The following is a 25,271-nucleotide window of genomic DNA, read 5'->3' on the forward strand; positions in this document are numbered from 1 at the left end:
AGGGGCACCTGGATGGCTCAGTCTTTAAGCGTCTGCCTTCGGCTCAGGTCAGGGTCCCAGGGTCCTGGGGTCGGGCCCGCATCGGGCTCCCTGCTCCGCGGGAAGCCTGCTTCTCTCTCTGCCACTCCCCCTGCTTGTGTTCCCTCTCTCGCCGTGTCTCTCTCTCTCAAATAAATAAAATCTTTAAAAATAAATAAATCAAAAAAAATTGCAAGAAAAGTGGAGTTCTACATGTGTAACTTTCACTAATCCAAGTGGCTCAAGAGGCCTTTCTAAGCACCAAGGTTCCTGCTCCCTCCAAACATTCTCCTGCCAACGTGGTGTTCTGAGGGAAGCAAAGGGACAGCCCCCCTCCACCGCCAAGCCTCGGCCCTCATGTGTCCCCGAACTTGGAATAGAAATCTGCTGCCCCTGAGTGGCCACATGGCCTCAAGTCCACCCGAGGGGCCCCACCTGGGTGCTGGGCAAGGACCACACCCTGACCCTGAGAGCTGGCATTTCCCAAGTGTGGGCTCTGCTGCCTCCTGGCTGAGGGACGCTGAGCACAGCGTCCTCACCTGTAAAAAGCCAGTGACAACCTACCCTAGGGGGTCACGTTGAAGATTAAGGTAAAGAGCTCAGACTGTCCCTGATCCATAGGAAGTGCCCACAAAGTCAGTTATTATCCTGAGACTCTAGAACTCGGAGGTGAGCCTGCAGCATCTTCAACCTCTCCTTCCACCGCCCCCCACCCCACCGCCACCAAGCACAGCCTGACCTGGAAGAGCACAGGACATCACTTCCCCAGCCCCGCCCCCACCCACCCGCCAAGCCTGCTGGTAAAATGCAAGCCTGCTGGATGGAGGGGAGAGGGATGAACCAGGGCCTTATTCAGGCAGCAGCTGGTGAACAGGCTCAAAGCGCTAAGAGACTGGCGGGAGGGGCGGGGAGGTGGACAGTGCTTGCAGGGAGGGGAGCGGCCTCCCTTGGGCAAGGGACTCCCACCTTGAGACCCACAAGGTGCAGAGGGAGACCCGGCAGAGGCCCTCACACCCTTCAGCCGGCTGGGGACAGGAAGCCACGGCAACTCCCAACACACCAATGCTGAGGGAGCCTCCCACTCTCCGTTTCCATGGGGATCCCCTTGAAATAACCCCATAACAGGCTGCTGTCTTCCCTGCGGAGGAAGTGCTCAGGATAAATGTGATGGAGGGAATGGAGGGAGGCGGACTCTCACCCGCACACAGGATGCCATGGAAATTTCAAGGCCCAGGGCTCAGCCCAGCGCCGCCCACCCACTCACTCGGCAGCAGAGGTGAGCAGGGCCTGGGGGCTGACTTAACCTTGATTCCTTGCTGGCACAGGGGGGCAATAAGACCACTTCTTTGGCAAGTGAACAACAAGGAGGAAATTACCCACAGCATCTAAAACAACATCCATCTGTGTCCCTTCGGGAGGGCCCAGGTGTGCAGGGACATGGCCTGGGTCTGTCATCCCAGCGTGACCGGCACAAGCCCCTGACTCAGAGCCTCCACGTTCTCCAGGGCCTCGGGTAAGAGCAGATAGAGAAGCACCTGCAGCTCACACACCACTGCCTCCCTCTCCCCCGGCAGCACGACCGTGCTGGCCTCATAATCCTAAAATATTATGGAAAAGTTCTTCGGTTCATGCCATCGAAGGATTTTGAGCCCCTGCTTAGGGCAGGGAGAGCGGGGGGCTCCCATGCATTCCCCATGGGGTGCAGTTGGCAAATGAGAAGAAGAAGAGCACCTGGCTAGCGAGAACAGTACTTGCCACAAACACGGACCGGGCACTTTCTGTGCCACGCGGTCCTCAAAGCCACACTCAGACTTTGAGAACTGTTGCCCCTGCTTTGCTGATAGGAACACTGAGGCCCCGAGAGGTCACACGGAGAGGGTAGCAGGGCAGGACTTGGGTCCAGGTCCCCTGACTTGCTCACAGCCCACTCTGGGGCCTCCCTGCTCTGCTCTGCCCTGCCCGGGTCGGCCCACCTTCTCCAGCTCCAAGCTATGGCTGGATGAAGGCTCAGGCTCAGGACCAAATCTGTCCCTCAGGGGAGGCCCCCCCCAACCTATGCTGCATGTCGCTATCCCCGCCATCTGGATCACCCCATCCCTCCACCTAGTCCCAGGGTGCCCTCCGCCCTCGAGGCACCATGGCTCCTGGGACTCAGGGAGAACCGCCAGCCAGAACCACCAAGGCCAAGGTGCTTGGGCTCTGCTGACCTGAGAGGTGGGAAAGCTGAGGTCCAGGAAGCTAAGAGACCCCCTCCAGGGCCTTCAGCCAGGAACTCCTGGAGTGGGGCAAAGGACAGGAACTGCCATCTGTATCTGGCTGTCCCCCTCAGGACTGTTTCTGAAGGAAGGGCTTTGAAAGGGTGGAAAGTCATAAAGCCCAGTGCTGGTGAGGATTGGGGAAACGGACACCATAGATTTGGCTACCTTACTCAAAATATAAGGCGCAGGTGTTGATTCGCAGCATCGTGCAAAATAGGGAACAAAATGAAACGACACAAGACAGTCTATCTAACAGGTGACGGCTCCGTCCCTACCAAGAGCTCTCTCCAGCCGCTAAACACAAAGGGGCACAACTCTACGGGCCAATTCAGAAAGAACAGTATTTTCATACTATGCCTCTGCGTGCTCCCAGTATTTTTTACCGTATGAATACATGACATTAATTTTTAATAATAAAATGGGTTTGATTTTTTTAATGACTATAAAAGCAACTGCTCATAAAAGTCCACAAAACACGTACTTGAGAAAAAGGAAAATACAGAGCCGTACAGACTCAAGGACCCTACGGCCCCCAGCCATCCGACCGCCCTGTGCCTCCTCCGTGGGCCCCAACCCTGGGCTCTGTGCAGAGGGCCTCCTGTCAAGACATCCGCCCCCATGCACAGCAAGATGTGTTGTCCAAAGCAGACAGGAGACTTGTATGTATATATTCAGCGGGGAAGCAAATCTCGAAGTCCCAAGATGCCAGGCCACCTGGGCAACACACAGTCTCCCTGCTCTGAGGGGCCAGAATCTTCTCTTCTTTCATCACAAGGCAAATGCTGGTGAGCTATGATTTCCAGGAAAATAGCAGGTCCAGGGTGCAGGAACAGGGCTGGGGGGGTGGGGGTAGAGAGCCCTGAAAAAAGGCAGATCCCAATCTGCTGGGAGAGCCAGCACACCCCATTTTTGTAGGATTCTCTCCTAATTCTCGTCACCTGTGTTGCGCGTCCTAAATAGCTTTGGGGGCGGAGTCTCAGGCAGTGGCAGAATGAGCTCTAGGAGATGCCAGTGTGGTGGAAATGGCACTTTGGAGTCAGCAAAGCTGGGCTGAATCCCAAGTCCACCCTCCTGCTGGCTGTGCAACCCTGGGCAGGGAGCCTGACCTCTCTAAGCCTCCGTGTTCTCATCTGCGGGGGGCTGGGGGAAGGGGGTGCCAGCACCACCTCAGATGGTTATCATGACAAAGACCGTGGCTGGTGCCTCTGGCCGGTCTCCCGTGTCTATTCCACAAACGCTGGCTTCCCTCACCTGCCATCGACATCCCCATTTTAACCTGAACTCAGGGTCTGTCTCTCACTTTAGTGGGTGAACGGCTACCCAGCTCTTCATCTGGGTCAGAGAAAAATCAAGCAGCTGCTCAGCCGGACTCTGGGAGTTTGCCAAGTGCTTGAAGGAAAACGCCAGATGATGCACACAGTGGGTCAGCTTGGAGGATTCCAGCCCCGCAGCGCCTGCTCAAAGCATCCTGGCCAACAACGAAGGAAGGCCGATGGGGGGGGCTGCCAACGAATGCCGTGGGCCATCCTGGACACAGTGCCCTCCCCAAAGCCCCAGGGGTGCAGGGAGGTCTGTGCACACCGTGGGGGGGTTTGGCATATGCAGTCCTGGATTCAAATCCCGCCCACCCACGTAGGAGCTATGAAGCCCCCACCTCTGTTTCCTTGCCTGTCAACGGGAGGTGATGACAATTCCACACCCACAAGGAGTCCTGAGCCAGGCCTCCCTCTGCCTCCTCCCCTTTCCATGCCGCCCACTCCCTGTTCACCCTCTAGAACCATCTTCCCCTCTCCTCTTCCTCCTTAGATCCCAGAACTTGCTCAGGACCCTGTCTCTCCCATCTCCCCCCAAACCAATCTCAATGCCTGCATATAGCAGGCCTCAGTAAATACATACTGAATGAATTCACTTCTCCCAGGAAGCCCTCCCTGACTTCCCACCACCCAGGCCCTCCTCTGGGAAGCCCAGCCCCAAGGCTCCTCCCTGCCACCATCGCGGCACTGACTCCCTGTCCGTCGGGACTGTTCTGGGGACTCCTCGGAACACGGACCTTGTCAAGCACATCGATGACCATATTCCCCACTCCCAGCAAAGCACCTGACACATAGCACACGCTCAATAAACTGTGGGCCAAAGATTCGCACCTCAGGTAAGTCCTCTCAAACATGTGAGTCTCCTCCTCGGCAGGGTGAGCCTTCCTCCCCTTCTGCCTCTCTCCTCTCCCAAACGTCGCACACCCCCCACCTGAATGCAGCCTCTTACTGCAACAAGGTCCATCTCACGCATGAACACCAGACGTGCCCTCTCTCCCGGTCCCTGTTTCTTTGTGCTCTCTACAACCAAGGCACCACCTTTCAGAGCAGAGAGGGCTGCCTTGTTCCTCGTCTGAGAGCAGCCCCGGACAAGGACCTCGGGCTATAAACCCAGCGGAGCCTGTTTTATGGAGAAGGTGTTGCACTGCTGATAGGTTTTTACAGCTGCCTGTTTACAAAGCCAAAGCATAATTAATTCTCAGCCACCTCCCTGCCATCCCCACTGTCCCATAGGGCCTGGTTTGGGGGTGACCAGGGAGGCAGGGGGGCAGAGAGGACACCCCCGCCCTCCAGGGCTCCTGGGCATTCTCTGTACTCAGTAACCTTCTCCTTCCTCCTCCCCCTGTGGGACTTGGCTGGGGTGTCTGGCAGCCCAATAAACGGCACTCCGGTTCCTGCCCAAGGCTGAAGCTCCCCGACAGGGAGAGAACTCCATACGCAGGGTCGGGCTCAGCTGGGAGGATGGGGCGTTAGCTCTAACACCAGCAAGACTTGCTATTCCAGAACCAGAAATGACCTCACCCACCCCCACCCCCGCCCCAGGCCTGGCACCTTATGTCACAACTTATCCCAAACCCACAAACCAGACCACCCTCTCCCGGCCCCTGGAGTGCCTGAACGGGGTGGGGAGGGTGCAGACGACCCCTCCCAGGCGCAGGGCTGGGGGTCAGGGCCTCCCAACAGCCTGGACAGGAGACTGAACGAGACCGGAGGGGCTGGCTCCCACTCTGCCTGCGCCTTCCTTAGATGGATAAATGGGTCCAGTCACCTCCTGCTGGCCTGGGGCCATGTGTCCCTTACAATGACCGTGCACATCCCCTCAAGCCCCAATTTTGTGAAGACTGGAGTCTTAACTATCAGGTACAGTGGATCTGCCTCACTTCCTAGCCCCTGCCCCCCCGTAATGGGCCCCCCTGCTCCTGGGGCCAGGGCCTCATGCCTGCGTGCTGCCTTCTGCAGAGAACACATGGGCATTTGTGCCCTCGAGACGGCCTGCATTTCACAAATGGGGAACTGAGGCCAAGGGAGGCTTCCCCGGGGTCCTATGCAGCTAGTCACCAGGAAAGCCTGCATCTTCACGGGGTCTCCAAGCCACCATCATTACCCATCACCACACCACACAGCCCCTTGTAAGGGAAGAGCCACAGTGACCCCAACCTCCAGGTTTTCAGCCACTGCCCCAGTTTTATCACCTGCTGTCCCACTGTCCCCATATGGACACACATGCAGCTGGCCAAGTGTCCCAGTTTGCAGGTTTTTAAAATTGGGTCACCCCCAGGGAAGATGCCATCAGGGAGGTCTAGTTGGGGTTCACACGGGGTTCACAGGGTTGACCCTGGGGCTTCCCAGCCCCAACCCAAACACTTCTAAGTCTGGGACCAGGGAGCCACCTGGAAGCAAAGTCATCTATGGAGGCCTTCCCACAAAGCCCATGTGGGCCCTTGTAGCCAGCTCTGTCCCGCCGGCTGTCCCAGCTCACACTCTCCCGGGGGTACATTCACCCTCCGGCCCAGCACAGATGAGGACCCTCCTGGGAACACCAGGGGCACCGCAGGAGCCGTCAGGGCTGGGCTGGCCACGCTGCCCCCACAGCGGGCTTGCCTGCCCCCTGCCCAGATGGGCTGCTCCCGTCCCTACCTCCAGTTCTTCGTGGCCAAACTGCAGGACGCCCTTCAGCCGGTTAATGGGCGGGGCTGGGGTTGGGGTGGGTCAGGGCCAAGGGTCAAGGCCTTCAGAGCCACCCTGTGGCGTCTTTCCTGAGAGGCCAACAAGCATGGGGGGTTGGGTGGCTCCCTCCACGTGGGGTTTCCCTGCTCAGCAGCGGAGCATCTGATGGGACCTTTCCGAATATCAGGTGCGCCTAATGTTTTACCTCAGTCCAGCCTCGAAGTGACCCCGAGAAGACATTCTTCTTGGCCCTGATTTAGAGATGAAGCTACAGGGGCACCAAGAGAGACTGGGGCAGGTCAACCACACATAGGACAGTGAGAGCAAAGGAAAGCCAGCCCTGGGGTGACTGGAGCCCCCCTTGGTGCCCTTCTGTGCCTCACCAGGGGGAAAAGCAGGGGGCAGGGACCCTAAGCCTAGAAAGAGGGGAGTCAGGAATCACTGCAAGTGCCTACAGCATCAGGAACCAGCGACCCCCACCTGTGCAGCCCCCCTCCGCCTCCTCCTGGCGGGGGGAGGTCCTACCTCCCGGGCCCCTCAGTTTCCTCGGCTGTAAAATGGGGAGAATCACTCCCGCCTCTAGATGCAAAGGAGATAAGCCAGGTGCCCGCTGGCTGGAGAGAGGACAGTGCCACCGGCGTGTCACCCCAGCGCTGGCAGATGTGTGAGGGGGCTGTGGTTGGGTTTCTCCCCACCTCGCCCACGTGCAGAACACCAAGACGACCCGGGGGGCTTAGTTCTTTCTGTCCCAGCGAACCTGAGGCTCCTTCCCAACTGCTCCGACACGAACGAGTCTAGAAGATGTACGCCCAGGGAACCAAGCCAGGTACGAAGACACGCAGAGCGTGACTGCGTTTACACGAGGTCCCTAAGACAGGCAGGCACTGGGGGGACGGGCGCTGTTGCTTAATGGGTCCAGAGCTTCTGTTTGGAGTAATTAAAGGGTTTGGGAAATAAGCAGTGGTGATGGCTGCACAATACGGTGGATGTGATTAACGGCACTGATTTGTACACTGAAAAAGGTTAACGTGGCAAGTTTTTATGTTCTATGTATTCCACCTCGCTCTTTGAAAAATTATGTAATATACCAAAAACCACCGAGTTGTAGACTTTAAATGGGTGAACTGCTGCGATATGTCGATTGTATCTCAAAAAAGCTGGATTTTCGTTTTGTTAATTAAAGGCATGAATACCGACTGGCTGCTGGAGCCTCAGCCTGGCCAGGGGTTCTGAGGGGGGCAGGCTGAGCCCATTCACGTTGGTAAAACCCACGGCACCTGCCTGTTCCACAACCTGCATGCGCCCTGGTGGACAGAGACGCTTCCCATTAGCTTTGCTAATACCCAGGGGAAAGGGAACGCCTTCCCCACACACACTTACTCCGAGGCCAGAGACCCAGGAGAACCTCTAATGCACCCCAACGCTCCCCTGCTCCGGAGGAGAGGGTCTACAGGGGAAAGGTCATTGCCTGGGACTCAGAGAGATTCTAAGGCTCACCTCTCATTGGGAACGAGACCCAAAGGTGTTCCTCTCTCCGGCAAAGGTGCAGCCTGGTGGAGGAGGGAGCCAGACAGGTGTGGGGCAGACAGGCTAAAGAGAGTCCTAGCAGTGGGACTCTGGTCCCTTCATCTCCCTGAGCTCCCGGCTGCCCGGCTGCTGAATGGGGACAATGAGAGCATCTGCCTCGGGGACAATGCCTGGACCCTGCCCGCCCTGCCCAGCAGGCGCACACGTGCTCTCACTGAACGGCAGGGCAACTCCCTCCCCCTCCACCACGTTCACTCAGAGCATGGCGTCCATCGGCCAGGGGGCAGATGCCACGTATGCTGTGTCTGGGACCAGGCCACCGGGCCCTAATGGTTTCCAATAAAACCGCTTCCGTGAGGCCGAGCAAATACGATGATCCAGGAGGTCAGTGTGTCCTTAGAGTCAAGCCAAGCAGAAAAACCAGCCAGCTCACCTGTTTGTCTTCTGCATTCCTCCCTGCTGCAGGGGCCCTGGCAGGAAAGAAAGCAGCTCTCCACCCAAAGCCACCTTCCCTGATGTGGGCACCATACGGTGCACATGCAGAGGGGGAGAGGTGGGGGCGCCTCATGCCGCACCCAATCCCACCCTCATCTGTGTTAACAACTTCTGCCTGGTGCAGGTCTGCAGGAAATCTACCTCCTAAAGGAAGCTTGGATTCACCTCTCGTTTTCTGTACTTGTTCCCAGCTTCATGGAGATATAATTACATATAACATTGTGTAAGTTTAAGGTGTGTGAGTTGAATGTGTTGATTTGATTCGCTCAAATGCTGCAAAATGATTACCACCATAGCATTAGCTAACATCTCCACCATGTCACATGATTACCATTTCTCCTTTATGATGAGAATATTTAAGATCTACTCTTAGCAACTTTCAAATATGTAAGACAGTATTATTAACTATAATCACCATGTTGTACATTAGATCCCAGAGCTTCTCCATCTTAGAACTAGAAGCTTGCACCCTTTGACCAACATCCCGGCCTTGTCCCCACCCCCAGCCCCTGGCAACCACCATCCGCGTCTCTGTTTCTATGGCTTTGGCCTTTGTAGATTCCGCGTATAAGTTAGATCATATGGCATTCCCTGTCTGCCTTATTTCACTTACCATAATGGCCTCAAGGTTCATCCACATTACCATGAACTCTGTATTTAAACTGGCAAAGTACAGGATGCTTTTTGTACTTCTGATCAGGGAAGTGGTACATGGGAGAGGCGTCCGCTTCTGCTGGCCAGTCAGGACGGCAAGGGAGAATGTCGCTCCCTGGCCCAGAGAGGCAGCAGCTTCAAGGTCAGACAGAGCCCACCAGAGAGCTTGGCTCGGCCAGCCGTCTGCGGCAGACGGTTTCCCAGTGAAGGCCACTGCACTGTCTCCCATCCCATCTGCTTTCCCACGTCCAAAGGCAGAGTCTAGTTCCCCTTGAACCTGGGCTGGCCAGTGACTCAACTGAACTAAAGCCACACGACTGACGAGAGGGACTCCAAGGAGGTCAGGAAGTTGGGTCTTCCACCTGCTTCTTGGGATGCCTGATCTGGGAAAGCCAGCTGCCCCCTAAGAAGTCCACCCGCCGTGAGACCACCATGTTGGAGAAGCCATGTGGATGGTCCCAGGGGAGCCCAGCCTCCCAGCCATCCCGACCACGCATGTGAGTGAAACCCCCTGCGGACCAGCCCGCCCACCAGCTTAGAAAGGGGACTCAGCAATGGCCATGCACAGCCGATTTGCCCAGCCAAGCCCTGCCCAGATTCCTGACCCACAGAATCCAGAGGACATAATAAAACAGTTGTCACCTTAAGTCACTAAGATTGAGTGTTTTGTCAAGGAGTAACAGTAACCGTAACACCCATTGTGTGACTCCAGGCATGCCACCTGATCTTTGCGGGGCTCTGTTTCCTGATACACAAAAGAGAGTCCCTCCCGCCACCCCCAAGGGTGGGTATAAAGTTCCCATGACACATGACACCGTAGCAGTCAAGAAACGGTAGCTTTAGCTTCACCTGTCCCCCTCACCGCCCACCATGGTCATTCTCCCATGAAGCCAAGAGAGTTGTAGATGCAGAGAAAGGTTCACAGCACGAGTCCTCCCCGCACAGCCGAGGCCCATCACCATCGGACACACATCAAGAGACAATGAAACAGCCATAAGTCACCATGCGCCACAGCTGAAATCGATCCTTTTTTTCCTTAAGCGGGAGAGACAGAGACTGATGGGTTCGCTGTGATCTGCGGTTTGCGCCAGAGCTGCCTGACACCCATGGACTTACTCTTTTGAAGATCACCCAAACAAAATTTTTGATAAAGTTTATTTTTATTTTAATAGACAACATGATAGTCACATCTTTATTCAAGCCCCTAAAAGCTTTCCTATCCTTTCACCAAGAAATGGCATTCCCAGATAGCCAGGGACAAGAATATCCTGAAATACGGGAAGATACACATTCACAAAGATGCTCAACACATCTTACTTTAAAACACCCAAAGTTGGGATGCCTGTGTCCAGGAGTGCGGCGGTCTCTCCACCCTCCACCAACCGTCACCTGCGCTACCAGCCTCAGGAGCGCTCTTGGATCGACCAGACCATGAGAGGAGGCTCAACCCTCCTCCCTCTACCAGGGCACGCCACCACCCCTCCCGGCCAACCTCCCCTTCGTGCAACACTCTCCTCCACTCCCCTCCACTGCCCACCCCAGGAGCCTCACTGCGGGAGGAGGGGGAGCTTTCTCACCTCTCCTGGAGGTGCTCACACCCCTCTCTGATCTTCATCCCCCCCCACTCCCACTTCACTCTCTAAAACCCCAGAGACCTCTGGCCACTCTCGTTCCCTCTTCCTTCTGTGCTTGGACAGATGACCAAGGGCCCTTGCCCAGCAGCAGCCTGGTCTGTCTGCTCATCCACCAGGCCTGCCCAGCAGCTCCAAGACCCCACAAGTTAATGCTCCAGCAACCCTAGAGCCGTGCTGGGTCTGACTGCTATGCTTCTGCCCATAACATCTGAGTACTGGGAACACCTTCTACCCCACTCCCTACCGGCTGCTCCTTGGCTCCGGACTCAGCCCTGCTCCCACACTGCAACGGGGTCCCAGCTATGGGGTCCCACTGTCTCCCAGCCGCCATCACACTGTATTATGACCATCTGTTTCTGTCTCCCTGGTTCCAGACCTTTTCCAGGGAAGAGCTGTGCCCGATTCCTCCTTCCCACACCCCCTCCCCACCCACCCACACACCCACTGCAGGCATCCACCCCAGTCTGATGAATGAACCCATACCTAGTTATTGGGTGAATAATTATATCTACGTGATGGACTATTATGCAGCCATTAAAAATTCTTTCCTCGGAAATTATGATAATATGGGGAAATGCTTCATGTGTTAAATATTTTAAAAGATACAAACTATATTTATATGACCATCTATAGGGGAGTGGTAAGCAGGGAATACAACAAAACTGGAATGTTTCTGGGGGTCAGTGACATTAGGATATTAGTCCCCCCGCCCTTTATTCTACTTCCTGCATTTTTGAATGTTTCTGTAATGAGATAAAATAAATAGAAAAATAACGGGCGCCTGGGTGGCTCAGTTGGTTAAGCAACTGCCTTTGGCTCAGGTCATGATCCTGGAGTCCCGGGATCGAGTCCCGCATCGGGCTCCCTGCTCGGCGGGGAGTCTGCTTCTCCCTCTGACCCTCCCCCCTCTCATGTACTCTCTCTCATTCTCGCTCTCTCAAATAAATAAATAAAATCTTTAAAAAATAAATAAATAAAAATAAAAAATAAATAAATAGAAAAATAAGATTAAAATCTTCTTGCAAGGAGCATCTTAACATACATGAAACTTAGCTCCCACAGTCTGACGAGAGGGACACATTATGATGATGGATTATATTTGCACAGCTTCAATAAAGAGCCTTACCTCCTTGGGGCTATAAAATATTCCGGGTTGTTTTTATCACCTTTCACATTGAAACCTGATGTAGGAGTCACTGTCGTTCAGCCTCTGACTCCTTCAGCCAGTTCATTCCTTGATGGATTGTTCCCAAAGCAGACGGGCTGGCTGGAGGTCTGTGCGGTGAGCAGTGGAGGGAAGCTGTGTGTCCCTCCCACAGTGATCCATGGGCTGCCTGGCCATTTCCACAGCGAGGGATTTGCATTATTTAATATTCTTGAGTCGTTGCCTTCAATTAAGGAGACTACTGACTGCAATCCTTCAGCCAGGGTTTAGAAGATCACTGTGGAAGGGCCTGCAGTATAGAGGCTGCCCATTTGGAATGAGAAAAGGGAGTGCTCAGTTTGGGGGAGCACAAACATGACTGTGCACGCCCAGATCATTCAAAGTGATCTTAATGATCAACCTGGAAATTACACATATCCTGTGACTCTATTTTTTTCAATATTTTATTTATTTAGAGAGAGAGAGAGGTGGAGAGAGTGTGTGCACATGAGCACAGAGGAGAGGCAGAGGGAGAGAGAATCTCAAGCAGACTCCATGCTGAGCATGAACCCCAACAAGGGGCTCAAACTCACGACCTTGAGGTCATGACCTGAGCCAAAACCAAGAGTCGGATGCTCCACCGACTGTACCCCCCCAGGCGCCCCAATGTTCAGTGACTTAAAAAAAAATGCTTAAGTCTTTGAAAATTCTCTTATTGATGGTTTTAAGTGTATAAAGAAATAAAAAATAGCAAAACCAGTATTTATTTAGTATGGTAACTTAAAACCTCAGAAACATAGAGAATTCAAGTGTTTTCTTTTTTTTGTAAAAAACAAACGTACAGAGGGTCGTTCAGATGATGCTGCTTCCGCTGACCCGTCTTCCCAAGCTCAGGTCAGCTCCCAAGATTTTACCCCGGGCACTTTCAGCACCGGGAAACGTCTTCTGGGGTAAGTTCTCCCGCACTCCGTGCCCCCAGTCCCCCCCCGCTGCACGCAGGGGTCGGCAACTTCCTCTCTAACTCCGCCCACATTCCGCTCACACCTCTCCTCCTGCATGGCCACCTTCGCTCCCCTGCTGACCATCATCTCTGTTGGCCAATCCCCTCTTCTTGGTTTTCCATTTTTGTAAAGCGTCACACGGGCAGGCGAGGGGGTGGCACCACCAGGTGCTCTGCTGTCTGTGCACGACGATAACATGGGCAGTGGCCAGCCAACGGCAGACACTGAAAGAACTGACCTGGGGACAGTCCACGACGTGCACCTGTCATTTCGAGTGATCCGCGTGCTGAAAAAAGAGCGGCAACGTCCGCGCTTTATGCCGCTCCTCAGAGTCACCGCGCCTTGGTAGCTCAAGTCTGATCCACGCGGCTGCAGGTCTGGCGTGATTTAACAGGACTGTGGGCACTGAAATCTGCACATATCCGAACTGTGCAAAGAGAAGACTATTTGTGCCCAGGGGTGTGGGCAGGCACAAGGATGGCATTTGTCCACTGGGTCACTCAAACACGTACTTATCCAGCACCTGGTGGGTGGCAGGTGCTGAGCTGTGTAAGACAAAGCAGACATGTCCAATATCTGTATCTACTGATGTTTTCATGGGACAGGACTCTGGGTCCTGGGTTTCAGAAAGGCCTGGGTGCCAGTCCTGTCTTATGATCTGAGTCTCCTGGCTGGGACTGGGAATGAGGGTCCTTCAGTTATAAGGAACAGAAATTGACACAGGCTAACACACACAAGAAGGAAGTCCCTGGAAGGCTCTGGAAGAGCTACAGAATCAAGGAGAGTACAGTAGCTGGACAAGGGGCCTCAGAAGAAGGAGCTGGGCACGACTGGGAATTCAATCTGGGAATCCAGGACTATTCCAGTTATCCACTGCTATGTAACAAATCTCAAAACTCAACAGCTTCCAACAGAAACCATTGCTCTTGTTCATGAATCTGCCATCTGGCTAGGTCTTGGTGAAGATGCATGCACCACCTGAGCAACCTGCCCAGGGTCTCCCCGCTGATGAAGGGTGAGGAGGACCCTGGAAGGACAGAGGGGCACGCCCCAGGGCTGACTCCCAGGATCCAGGCAACCACCCATCAACCTTCTAGACCCATAAGGCAATTGAGAGCCAGACACAGGTTGGGGACACTGAGGGTAAAACTAAGCTTTCCAGAGGAGTAGCAAATGTCTTACGTAGTCAGTGGTCTGTTCTCAAACAGGAAAGACCTAGGAGACAGAACACCCCCATGCAGGTGCAGGACTTGGGATCCTGGTTTGAACCCGGTAACTAGAAAAAGGCATTTTTTTTTTTTTTAAGATTTTATTTATTTATTTGAGAGAGAGAGAATGAGAGACAGAGAGCATGAGAGGGGGGAGGGTCAGAGGGAGAAGCAGACTCCCTGCCGAGCAGGGAGCCCGATGCGGGACTTGATCCCGGGACTCCAGGATCATGACCTGAGCCGAAGGCAGTTGCTTAACCAACTGAGCCACCCAGGCGCCCCTAGAAAAAGGCATTTTTGAGACAAGTGGGGACCTTGCCAGGATGGCCGAGAATTCGTATGGGAAGGCATGAGTGCTCATCCTGGTAGGGCGGGTGGTGGCACTTGGTCAGGTAAGACGTGCCCTGGCCTGCTGGGGGAGGGGTGAGAGGACCAGAGCCCTGAATTGGCTTAAAAAATTCTTCACCCAGAAGGAGGGGAAAGTTAACGAAGGGGGCATGGCATAATCTTCAAAGCAGGTGGAGCAAGGCCATGGGCGAGGAGCAATTCCAGGTACTGTTTCCTCTACTTTTGTACATACTTGGAAGTTTCATTAAAACTTTTTTGAGGGACGCCCGGGTGGCTCAGTTGGTTAAGTGTCTGCCTTCAGCTCAGGTCATGATCCCAGGGTCCTGGGATCGAGCCCCACATCGGGCTCCTTGCTCAGTGGGGAGCCTGCTTCTCCCTCTCCCTCTGCGTGCTGCTCCCCCTGCTTGTGCGCGCTCTCTCTCTCTCTCTCTGATAAATAAATAAATAAAATCTTAAAAAAAAAAAACTTTTTTGAAATTGAAAAAAAAAAAAAAACCCAAAAGCTCATACTGATAATGTAAGTAGCTGCCTTTTCTGGAGATTTATGTCCAATATATAGATCATTTCACCCAATACTCACAGAAAGCCCAGGTGGCTGGTCTCTGCTGCTTCACAGGTGGGGAACCGGGTTCTGAGGCTGAAGCACCTGCCAACTGGGCCAGGACCAGAGCTCAGGCCCCGGGGGCCAAAGTCCCAGCCTCCAGCACTGGCAGCCCCAGGTGTCAGGGCCACCATCTCCGTGGGGCAGAAGAATGCAGGAGGCCAGGCGGGCCCAGAGGAAGCCCCGGGCCTGAGCTGGCCATCCTATCCCTGCTTGGGGCAGCCGGGACCTCTGAGCTGCCTTTGTTCTGCCTCAATGGGCCATTCAGCCCAGGATTCTGGAGGACAATAGCCTCCACTGTACAAGGAGGCAAGGCCCATCCAGGACAGCACAGAGGCTCCCAGGTGGGCCCTTCACCCCGAGCTGCCTGGCAACTGCTTCCTGGGCTCAGGCAGAGGAGCCCGGACGCTGTCAGGAGACAAACATATGTCACTTTCCACATGCTGTTCTTCCTGCCTGGAATGTACTAGAATGCCATGTCCCAAAGGGCACTGCTCCCTGACCTGGAGAATGCCATTCCCTTCAGTGCCAAAGCACCTGTCCTCTGTAGAGCTGGGACCAGCCCCCAGCCCCACCCCCCACGCCCCCCGACCTTGTGCAGTGGAGGGGATCCCTCCTCCTCCTGGCCCATCTCAATCACCTTTAACCACACACATGGACATGACAGACGCATTGCCACATGCTCAGCATGAGCACCACACCAGGCAGTCCTGGGTTCAAATCCCAGACCCTCCGAGGCCAGGCCCCTAATCAGAACTCAACAGATCTCCCGTCCCTGCCCTGTTGGTCCCTCCACGCAGGGTGGAGGTCAGGAGAGTGTGTTCTGCAGGCAAATGGCCTGTGTTCAAACCCCAGCTCTGCCCCTTATGCATGGGACTCTGGGCCAGTGCCCAAACCTCAGCTTTCTCCCCTGTAAAACGGGGAAAATGCATACAACACTGGGTTTTGTTGGGAACCAATAAGATGAGGTACTTAGCATCACGTCTGGCATATAGTATGTACTCAATAGATGGTTAATCATATTAACGGCTATTACGTTTGTTTTATAACTATTTATACTGAAGTCCACATGGGTCATTCTGCACGAGGGCCGCTGCACACCAGAGCAGTGGCCAGACGCATCGCTCTTGCAGGGCCCGGTTTACCTAGCAGGACTCCCCAGGGCACTCTGCTGGAGGCCACTCTCTCTCAGTGGCATCCAAGACCCTGGGAGAGACAGGCCCGTGTCTCAAGAACACAGCCTGGCTCGCGTCCACAAAATGAAACCAGGAGCACAGAGCTCTCGAAACGTGCCTTCTAGGACCTGGAGTATTTGCCCCAGAGGCAGTGAGACTGGAGAAGTGGGGTGCAGGGGCTGTGTGGGAAAGCAGGGAATAGAGAGCAAACTATTCTGTGTGCCAGCAGGGAGACCTGAGTGGGGAGACAGGGCTACAGCCCGCAGGGGCTCATGGAAAGACAGCATCACCAAGCAGAGCCCCAGGGGACAGGGTGCCAAGTGGGTGTGAACAGCTGAAACAGGGGACCTGAGAGACGCTTTCCAATACTGTTCTACCTGGCGATATGGCAGCATTTAGTGCTGGTCATCCATCCTTCTTCCCTCCCCTGCCCCTTCCTAGCTGGACTGGCAGGCTTGGGACTCCACGGCCCTCCTGTTCTCTTCCCACCTGAGTGACTACCCCAACTGCGCCCCAGAGTTCTCACTCTCTGTCCTTTAGGTGTTGGCAAACCTCAGGTTCTGCCTGAGCTCTCTCCTCTCCCTGCTCTGACCCCACACTCACCCTCCCAGCCCCAGCACACGAGCTTCTTCTGTGCCCAGAACACAGGGGTAGCTCCAGAGATAACTGTCCAACGACTGAATGAATGAATGAATGAATGACAGCAGTGAACTTGCTCCTCGATGCTGCACGTCCAGCATCTCATGTCCCCCCGGCATATAAGGGGGAGCAGTAAATGTCTGTTGAACAAAAGGGAAAAAAAATGTCCCACCTCATTGGTGTTCAGACATAAATTAAAACAAATATTTTTCATCTATGATAGCTGCAGAGGTCAAATGAATTGGGATACCAAATGCTGATCAGCATGTGGTAAAACAGAAAAACTCTCTGGAGAATAATTTGGCATGTGTGTCAAGAACATTAAACACACTCACAATTTTTACATAAAATTGCATGCACAGGATTCTCTCGTAAGAAATTATTCCAAAGTTAGGGGGAGGGATGGGAGTAGGGTATCTTCGTACACAGAAGGGGCTTGTTCACTCGGCGTTAGTTATAAGAGAAAAAGAGCCACCTCGTTATCCAACAATCAGGGGGTGATTAAGTGGACTATGGCACACCTATCACAGGAATAGTGTGCAACCAATGAAGGATGGAGTCTGAGGGCGGCGCTGGGGTTGCCAATTGGGCACCCCTCCCCCTGGCTAGGACTTGAGACCACACAGGGAAGGTGCACAAGAGGGAAATTTAAAAAAAAAAATTTTTTTTTGCTTTATTAATGGTAATGGTAGGGGGAGCCAGGGACCCCTTAGTCTACTGCTCCTCCCCTTGGGCCTGTGGGGAGAGAGAGGTCTAAAGGCTGCAATCTGCAATGAGAGCCCTATAGGCATCTCCTTGGAACATCCCACGGGGTGAGGGGCCCAATGGGTAGGCAAGGAGCAGGGACCTTTAACACTTTAGCTCCGCCCAATAGGGAGAAGTTGCCCAATGGGTGACAGGTCTCACATCTCCACCAATCACAAAAGCCAAGAGGGGATGGGAGACGGGCCAAGGGTCCTTTCCCCCTGGAATTCCAGCCTGGCCCCTACAGCAAAGCAGAGCCAATTCTATCATTTGTAGGGCCCAGTGCAAAATGAAAATGCAGAGCACCCTGTTCAAAAAGCAGGGGGAGGGCGCCTGAGTGGCTCAGTTGGTTAAGCGACTGCCTTCGGCTCAGGTCATGATCCTGGAGTCCTGGGATCGAGTCCCACATCGGGCTCCCGGCTCAGCGGGGAGCCTGCTTCTCCCTCAGACCCTCTCCCCTCTCATGCTGTTTCTCTCTCTCTCTTTCTCTCAAATAAATAAATAAATAAAATCTTAAAAAAAAAAAAGGCAGGGGGAAACCATCATTAAAGATACTAAAATATGGGGCGCCTGGGTGGCTCAGTCGTTAAGCGTCTGCCTTCAGCTCAGGTCATGATCTCAGGGTCCTGGGATCGAGTCCTGCATCGGGCTCCCTGCTCCGCGGGGAGTCTGCTTCTCCCTCTCCCTCTGCCCCTGCTTGTGTTCCCTCTCTCGCTGTCTCTCTCTCTCTGTCAAATAAATAAATAAAATCTTAAAAAAAAAAAAGATACTAAAATATAGCGCTCTTTCATTTTCCCCATGACTTGCCATGGTGTTATTTGCCACTTTGTGCCAATAGAAAAGAATAAAAGTTTTAATTGCTAGCATGAATTTTGTCACTCATCATTCTATTATGCAATTCCAGTTTAAAATGCAAATATAAGAATATTTAACTGGAATGCAGAATCACTGAAATACACAATTTGTATCTGGTAGCTTCCATAGGCACGTGTTCTTTCTTCTTACAGGGCAGTGGGGACTCGACCCCAAGCAGCTCATCTGGTTTTATTTCACTTTTAGATGCTTGCACACTCCCTTGGCGCCATGATGAAGAGGGGTTGAAAGGGAAGGACTATGGCTGTCCCATCTTTTCCTTTCCTTCTGGGTCATCCTGTTCAGCATCAGTGATTAGCTCACACAAGGACGTAATACGGGGAAGAGGGTATGATAACTGGGTTCCTTGGTCCCTCATGCTCCTTGGAATGTCACTTTCTCCTTTCTGCGTCCAAATCTGGTTCACATGGAGCAGAGTGGCTTCTCCAGGCTGTCAGCACCCACTGCTGCCTACAGGGTCGTGGGCACACTGATCCAGGGCAAGAGCACAGACCGTGCAGGAGCTCAGTAACACTCAAAGTGCACACAAGGTAAGTGTGTATGGAAGCCACACAAAACAGCTGAAACAGGTGTTGTGCGCGTCACCTCTGCTCAGGTGCCCGATCCACTGTCCCATCAGCCATCACTTACAAAACGCAGTTCGAAGATAAAATTATAAAAATTTCAACATGGCTACGGCAGAGCGCGAAACCAAAAACAGGTCCTTCTGAGTGTGGAGCCCCATGTGACTGCACGGGTTGCACAACCAGGAAGCCAGCCAAGCACTGGGAAACTCTATTATAAGCTCATGCTTCATTTAAAAAGTCGCCTTCGACATGGTTTATATGGAGCGATTACAGCTTTTATTAAACACAGACGTGGGCATTAAAAAAAGACTGGAAGGAACTATCACAAATTGCTAACAATGTGCATCTTTGTGGGGCAGACTGGATACTGTCCTTTCTCCTTCATCCCCATGGCGACTCCAGTCCTGGTCATTAAACCCGGGGTGACACACAGCCACGTTTCCCGTTCTCCAGACCTACAACCACATCTTACAACAACGTCCCCTGGCTCTGCAGTCTTCAAGGATAAAAACCAAAAGCTGTAGCAAGTTAAAACCACCAGGAGATGATGTGGAAAAATTTTATTAGAATCTGATTCCCATCTTGCAGAAAGAAAATGAGAGAAAGCCTAGCCCGTGACTGCACCAACCTTTCCGTTAGGATTGATTAAAAATAAACGAGTATGTTGCTTACAGCCTGGGAGCTGGCCCATTCGGTGGTTTGGGGAAACCGATAACAACAGGAACCCCTCCACACAGGTGGACCTTTGGAGTCCGCGGGCCCTTTGCTCCTCTGGGCCATGTGACAACCCAGGGCAGGAGGCAGGGCAAGGAGACTGAGGCTCACAGAGGTGGTGTGGCTGAACGGAGAACATCCAGCAGTGAGCCCCCCACCCCCCTGCAGCCACCTTCGCTGCCCCCACCCCTAAAATGGAGACAGCATGAGCTTGGGAAACTCTAGGATTGCGCGTGGAAGTGATGTTCTTAAGTGGAAGGAAGAGGTGGAGATCCAGCAGTCCACTGCTTGATTTTCCAAACCAAAGGCTGGCTTTCCCTACTGTCCCCCTGGGCTGGCTTTAGGGCAGCACCACAAGGGACCCCCTCTGAGCCTCCACTTCCTCATGGAGTGGGGACGGGGTGGGGTTAGCCAGTCTGACGATGGTTCTTAGGGCTACTCTAACTCTAACCCCAAAGGAGCACGCATGATTGTTGGCAGACCAGTTATTAAACACTGACTGGGTCCCAGGCTCTGGGCCCGGCATGTTTACACACATCAAGCCATTTCGCGTGATGAGTTCACGGAGAGTGTTCCTTCCACGAAGCAGGGTGGGGGGGTTCACGACATGTTACCACATCAAACAACGGTACGTCCCTGGTTTCAAGTGATCTAAAGACGCTAAGGTCCTGAGAGACTGTGACCTGCCCAAGATGGTAAGCCCAGAGTCAGACCCCACCGAGAACAGGGGTCTCCCGACACCAGATCCCGGGATCTCTCTTCCGGCTGGAAATGCTTCCTCAGGACAGCCGAGGAAGGGAAACCAGAACTAGGCAACTCTGACTTGAGTACAATGAAAGCCATCACCGAGGACTCCTCAAGCAGGAAGCGAACACATCAAACTCCCTCTTGGTTTCCAGGATCTCAGATCTTGGCCGTGAGTGACAAGGGAGCCTCCTGGTCTTCCGGATAACCAGGAAAAAGGGTGCTGTTGGTGAGGGAATATGCCAGCCCACGGAACGGGAAGCCCAGGGGTGGGTGGACATCAGGCCCGGTTAACCCAGGGAGTCACAGTGTCCCCGATGCCACTCATGCTCTGCCTGGGCACCAACAGCATTGTTGGCTTAGGGCTTACGCCCCTCGTGGCCTCAAGGTGGCTTCGGGCAACAATGGGGCTTCCCTGTCCCTTCACAAGAGAGACTGACTTCCTGCAGCTCTACTTTCCACTCAAGCCCCAGAACAGCTTCCCATGTCCGTTCTAGAACCATCACTGCCAGACGGATGCACTACCCCAGGGCCAAGCTGGCCCAGCCTATGGCCACAGGTCTCTGGCTGGGAACCGCTATGCTCTTGGTGGGGTGAGGAGTCGGCTGTTGGGGAGCTCAGGCTCAATACCCTCCACGGGGGGAGCAAATTTAACTGAACACTGGTCTCCCACAAACAGCACGCCTCTCCAGTGTGGTCCAGGCCTGGGCAGAAGGCCAACATGATCCCCACGCAGTTAGTTCAAAACATGAGGACAACTCCATGCCGTGGAATCCACCCCACTGCTGGGTTCAGACAGGCCTGCGACAGTCTCCTGACCCTACCAACTCCTTGTCCCAGCCCCTGCTTCATTTGCTCAGCCACACGATCCATGGGGATATGCACATGGCTCTGAAATCACGTGGAATTCACAAGAATGGCAAGCATATTGGGGTCAGGGCAACAGAGGCATCTTTCCTCCTGGGGATCCAAGAGGCACGCGTATATGACAGAGGTTCATGGCTGAGACGCTCATGGGAGGAAAAGCTGGGACTGGGGTCCTAGCAGGAAAGCGTGCCCTCAAGCACCTTCACCTTCAGGCACCTGGGAGTGACCACTGCCACCTCCCCTGGGCTGTGAGCCCCCATATCTGACCCCTCACTGCCTGCCCAGAGCCACACCCAGCAGAGGACAGGCCTGTAAACACTGCTGCAGGAAGGGGGAGGAAGGGGTTTATAGACCAGACTAGCCTAGAGACGCCCACTTCACTCACCCCAAAGCTGAGCTCTGTGGCTGCAGCAAGGGAACAGAGCCAGGAAGCATCTTTCCTGGGCCATATCTGGCTCTTGAGAAAAATCTAAACACACAGAGACTTCCTGGCACTCTCCTACCCCTGGCGGTCCCTCTCTCAAGGGTCCAGGTCCTTCTACTGTCTTGAGAGACTCAGCTGTACTGCTCTCCCCAACACCCACCCAACCTTTCAAAGTTCTCTGTGTCCCAAGGTGGCCTGCACCCATGCTTAGTGATGACAACAACACTCTATCAGCTGAGCTGAGCCAGGAGTTAAAGGTTGGGGGGGGGGGGTGCTGCTCTGACTAATTCATACCAAGGTGTGAATGACTAACAAAAATCTAAACTCTTCCCAAAGTATTTGAGATTTTACAAGAGGAGATTCAGGAACTCCAGCAGGACTCCCACTGGCAAAGATGGCATTTAACTTGAAACCTAAAGGATGAGAAGGAGTCAGCCATAAGAAGAGCAGGAGGGGGATATTCTAGATAGAGAACACAGCCAGTACAAATGCTATGAGGCAAGAAAAAAAAAATGACCTGCTTAAGGAACAGGAAGTAGACCAGAGCCACTGGGGTGTAGTGAGTGAGCGTTTGTGGGCCAAATGACCAAGTGGGACAGATATTTGTGCACCTGGGTCTTCTGCAAAACCTCAGCATCCATTATCTGCTCATGAAGTTCTTCCAGGAACCTTATAAATTATACCTGTGCCACCGATTAAATGCCTCCAACAGACCAAGCACTGTGCTGGGTATTTTCTGTATTAGCATAATCACTGATCATCCCAACAGTAATAATGTGAGATAAGTTATTATTATTTCTCCCTTTACAAAGGGAGAAAGTGAAGCTCAGAAAGGTTTAATAACTTGTCCAAGATTACAAAGCGTGAGAAGAGTCAGAAGCAGGATTTGAACGTAAGTCTAACTGACATCCAACTCTGCAACCTACCCGGCTCTGAGCACAAAATGCAAGATGCAACGCTGGGCAAGTCTGTTTTCATGCACGGAGGCCAGAAATCTCCTATAATTCTAATTCTAACAATTACAGTGATTGCTTCCTCTCCTAGACCCTACCCTCCCTGAGGACAGGAATTTCCGATCTCGCTCGTCTCTGCATCCCAGCCCCTGAGCCCTATGCCCTACACATACCGGCACTCAGTTTGGGATGTGGAGAAAGTCAAGCCTCGGTTTCTTCTATAAAATGGGACTGTGGGTATGCGAGACCTTGTGTGAGGCCCCAGCACAGGCAGGTGTTCAACATACCTCAGCTGTCAGTTAACAATTTACAGTTCCCAGGTGGCCCCTTCATCCACCATCCCACCTGCCCCTCACAGAAACCCTAAGACCGAAACTGTCGGCAGGATGGTACTATGTACTTCCACTCTACAGATGGGGAAACCAAGACTTAGTGAGAAGAGCTTCCCCTCAATAGCACAGCGCTCCCTTCTAGAATATAGGCTGCCCAAGGGCAGAATCATTGTCTAGTCCCCAGGGCTGAAACAGTGACTGGCACATAGTAGGTGTTCAGTAAATATTTGTTAAATGAATGAAGAGGAAATAAAAACATCACTTCTTTCTCAAACGATGCACTTCCCCTTTGCTCTCCTCTGCTAAGAGCTGGTAAATCTCTGGAAGAAAGCTGGAAAGCGAGCCTCTGGGGGGCTGGGGGGGGGGCGGGATCTGGCACTGGATTTTTTTTTCCTGGATCCCTCTTCGTCTCCAGGGAGTGGGTGGGATGAAGAAGGAATTAAGGTTGGCAAATGTCCACTATGGGTCAGGCATAGGGCTTTTTACTTTTAATCACAGGGTCCTGCGTCCCGTCCCATCATCCTCAACGTAGAGATGAGAAAACAGAGGCTTCGGGCAGAAAGCCAGACCGGGATGCCCTGCCAAGATCTCCTCGCAGCCAGAGCCAGACCACTAGGGCACCTGCCAACAACCCAGAGGCCTCTCTCACCCTCTGCGCTCGCTCTCGGCAGCCTGCGAGCAGAAAAAACACCCCGGCTCACGGCTGATTCTTCCTCAACCTCAACAAGGCAGGCCACAAAGGGCCGCTTTCAGCTCCCTGGGCCCCTGAAAGCCCTAGCTTGGGGGCTGAGCCCTCACCCAGCCAGGCAGCCCTGCCCCCTCCCCCCCCCCTCAGCAAAGCGTGACTCAGCGGTTCTCCTCCGGGGGGCGGAAAGCGCCACCCCTCAGCATCCCTCCGCCCAGGTTACACAAACAGCCTCTGCTCTCCGGGACTGGACGCGCGGGTCCGGCCCCGCGCTGGCCCCGCGCTGGCCCCGCGCTCCCCGGCCTCCGCAGGGCTCCGGCTACCGCTTGGCCTCATTTCCGGCGGAGCCAGGCACTAGAGCCGCGCACACCACCCGGGAGTCGAGTCACCGCCGCCAAGCCCACACAGGTTCCCTGACACAGACCCCCACGCGCGCCAGCCCCGCGGAACGCCGTGCGCAGGGCCCCTCCCACTGGGGCACCCACCAGGGGACCTCTTGCTACCAACCCACCAACACTGATGCGGCCAGTTCAGCGGCCCCCAGGGAAGGTGCAGCCAGACCCTAACCCTGGAAGGTCTCCAGCCCAAGTGTCCCCACTGCTGCATGCTGACACCCCGCGGCTAGCTGTCCCCATCTTCAATCAAGGATTCGCTCCGCGGGCCCCTGGCTGCGGCTTGGGAGCTGTCCCCCACCATTCTCTGGGCAAGGTGGAGTAGAGGGACCCTTGGAAGTCACTGGCCCATCAGCGCTGACCACCTGGATTCTACCACCTCGGGGGGGGGGGGGGGGGGGGCTTGGGCCTGTTAGGCCAGTTTGGGGGATTTCAAATGCAGGGCGCGTTTGGGATGGCATGTCCCACTTTTTTGGGAAAATTCTGACAGTTTGGGGCCAGCTCCTCCTGTCTCAGTATAACTCACTGGGAATAAAAGACCAAACCCAAACGGCCGCCTTCTCCCACCCACGAGGGGCCCCTGCCTCTGGAGGCACAAGGAGGGGCCCAGGACAGCGAGCCTCTGGGGGGAAGGGGGAAAATCTGGCATTGGATTTTTTTTTTTCCCTGGGTCCCTCTTCTTCTCCGGGGAGTGGGCAGCCTAGAAAATTCTGTGGGCTTCGGGCAGGGCTGAAAGGGCAAACCCAGGATTCTAAGCCACTACATTTCCCCGGATTTCTTCACCACATTAGCCGCAGGAGTGGCCTTTTTACAAATGACGGCCAGGGCTGATTCAGGATGCCACCAGGCCTGGCGGCTGAAAGCTGCCTGCCGGAGGGCGGCGCGGAGGAGGGCGCTGGGCTGCGGAGGCCGGCGCCCTCGGGCTCCCCCCTCCCGGCCCCGGGGCAGGGTGGGGTAGGGTGGGGTGAGGTGGGTGGGTGGGGGGACACGACACACAGCGCGCGGTCCAAACCTTCGGAGGGCATTCGGTGCGACGGCATCCCCACGCCGCGGCCGGCCGGAGGGGGCCTCAGACAACACGTACGTTACCTTCAGTCACATAGCTGTGGTCCCGCAGGAAGCTGTGGTTAATTTTCCGCGTGTCCGTGTCCTCGCCCATTGAAGGCCGTGCCCGGTGCCCTGGGCATGCCCCGCCGCCGCACACCGATGCAATCCGCAGAGGTCGCGCCGGGCGCGCGGGCCATGCCGCCGCAGCCTAGCAGGGGCGCGGGCCGCCGGGGCCCCGGGGGGCGGGC

The 25,271-nt window shown here is 54.3% G+C and overlaps 1 protein-coding gene across 1 annotated transcript in view; it reads right to left on the minus strand.

The window, feature by feature from the left end:
* The window catches only part of PPP2R2C (protein phosphatase 2 regulatory subunit Bgamma), a 133,773-nt gene extending 108,638 nt beyond the window's left edge, over window positions 1–25,135 (minus strand). Inside the window, exon 1 of the mRNA XM_035005334.1 lies at window positions 25,066–25,135. Within this exon, the coding sequence (XP_034861225.1) occupies window positions 25,066–25,135 (70 nt within the window). The remainder of the gene's footprint in view (window positions 1–25,065) is intronic.
* Between the last annotated feature and the right edge of the window lie 136 nt (window positions 25,136–25,271).

The sequence above is a fragment of the Mirounga leonina genome, unplaced genomic scaffold (assembly GCF_011800145.1).
Source record: "Mirounga leonina isolate KUSES-001 unplaced genomic scaffold, KU_Mleo_1.0 Mir_129, whole genome shotgun sequence".
NCBI classification, from domain to species: Eukaryota; Metazoa; Chordata; class Mammalia; order Carnivora; family Phocidae; genus Mirounga; species Mirounga leonina.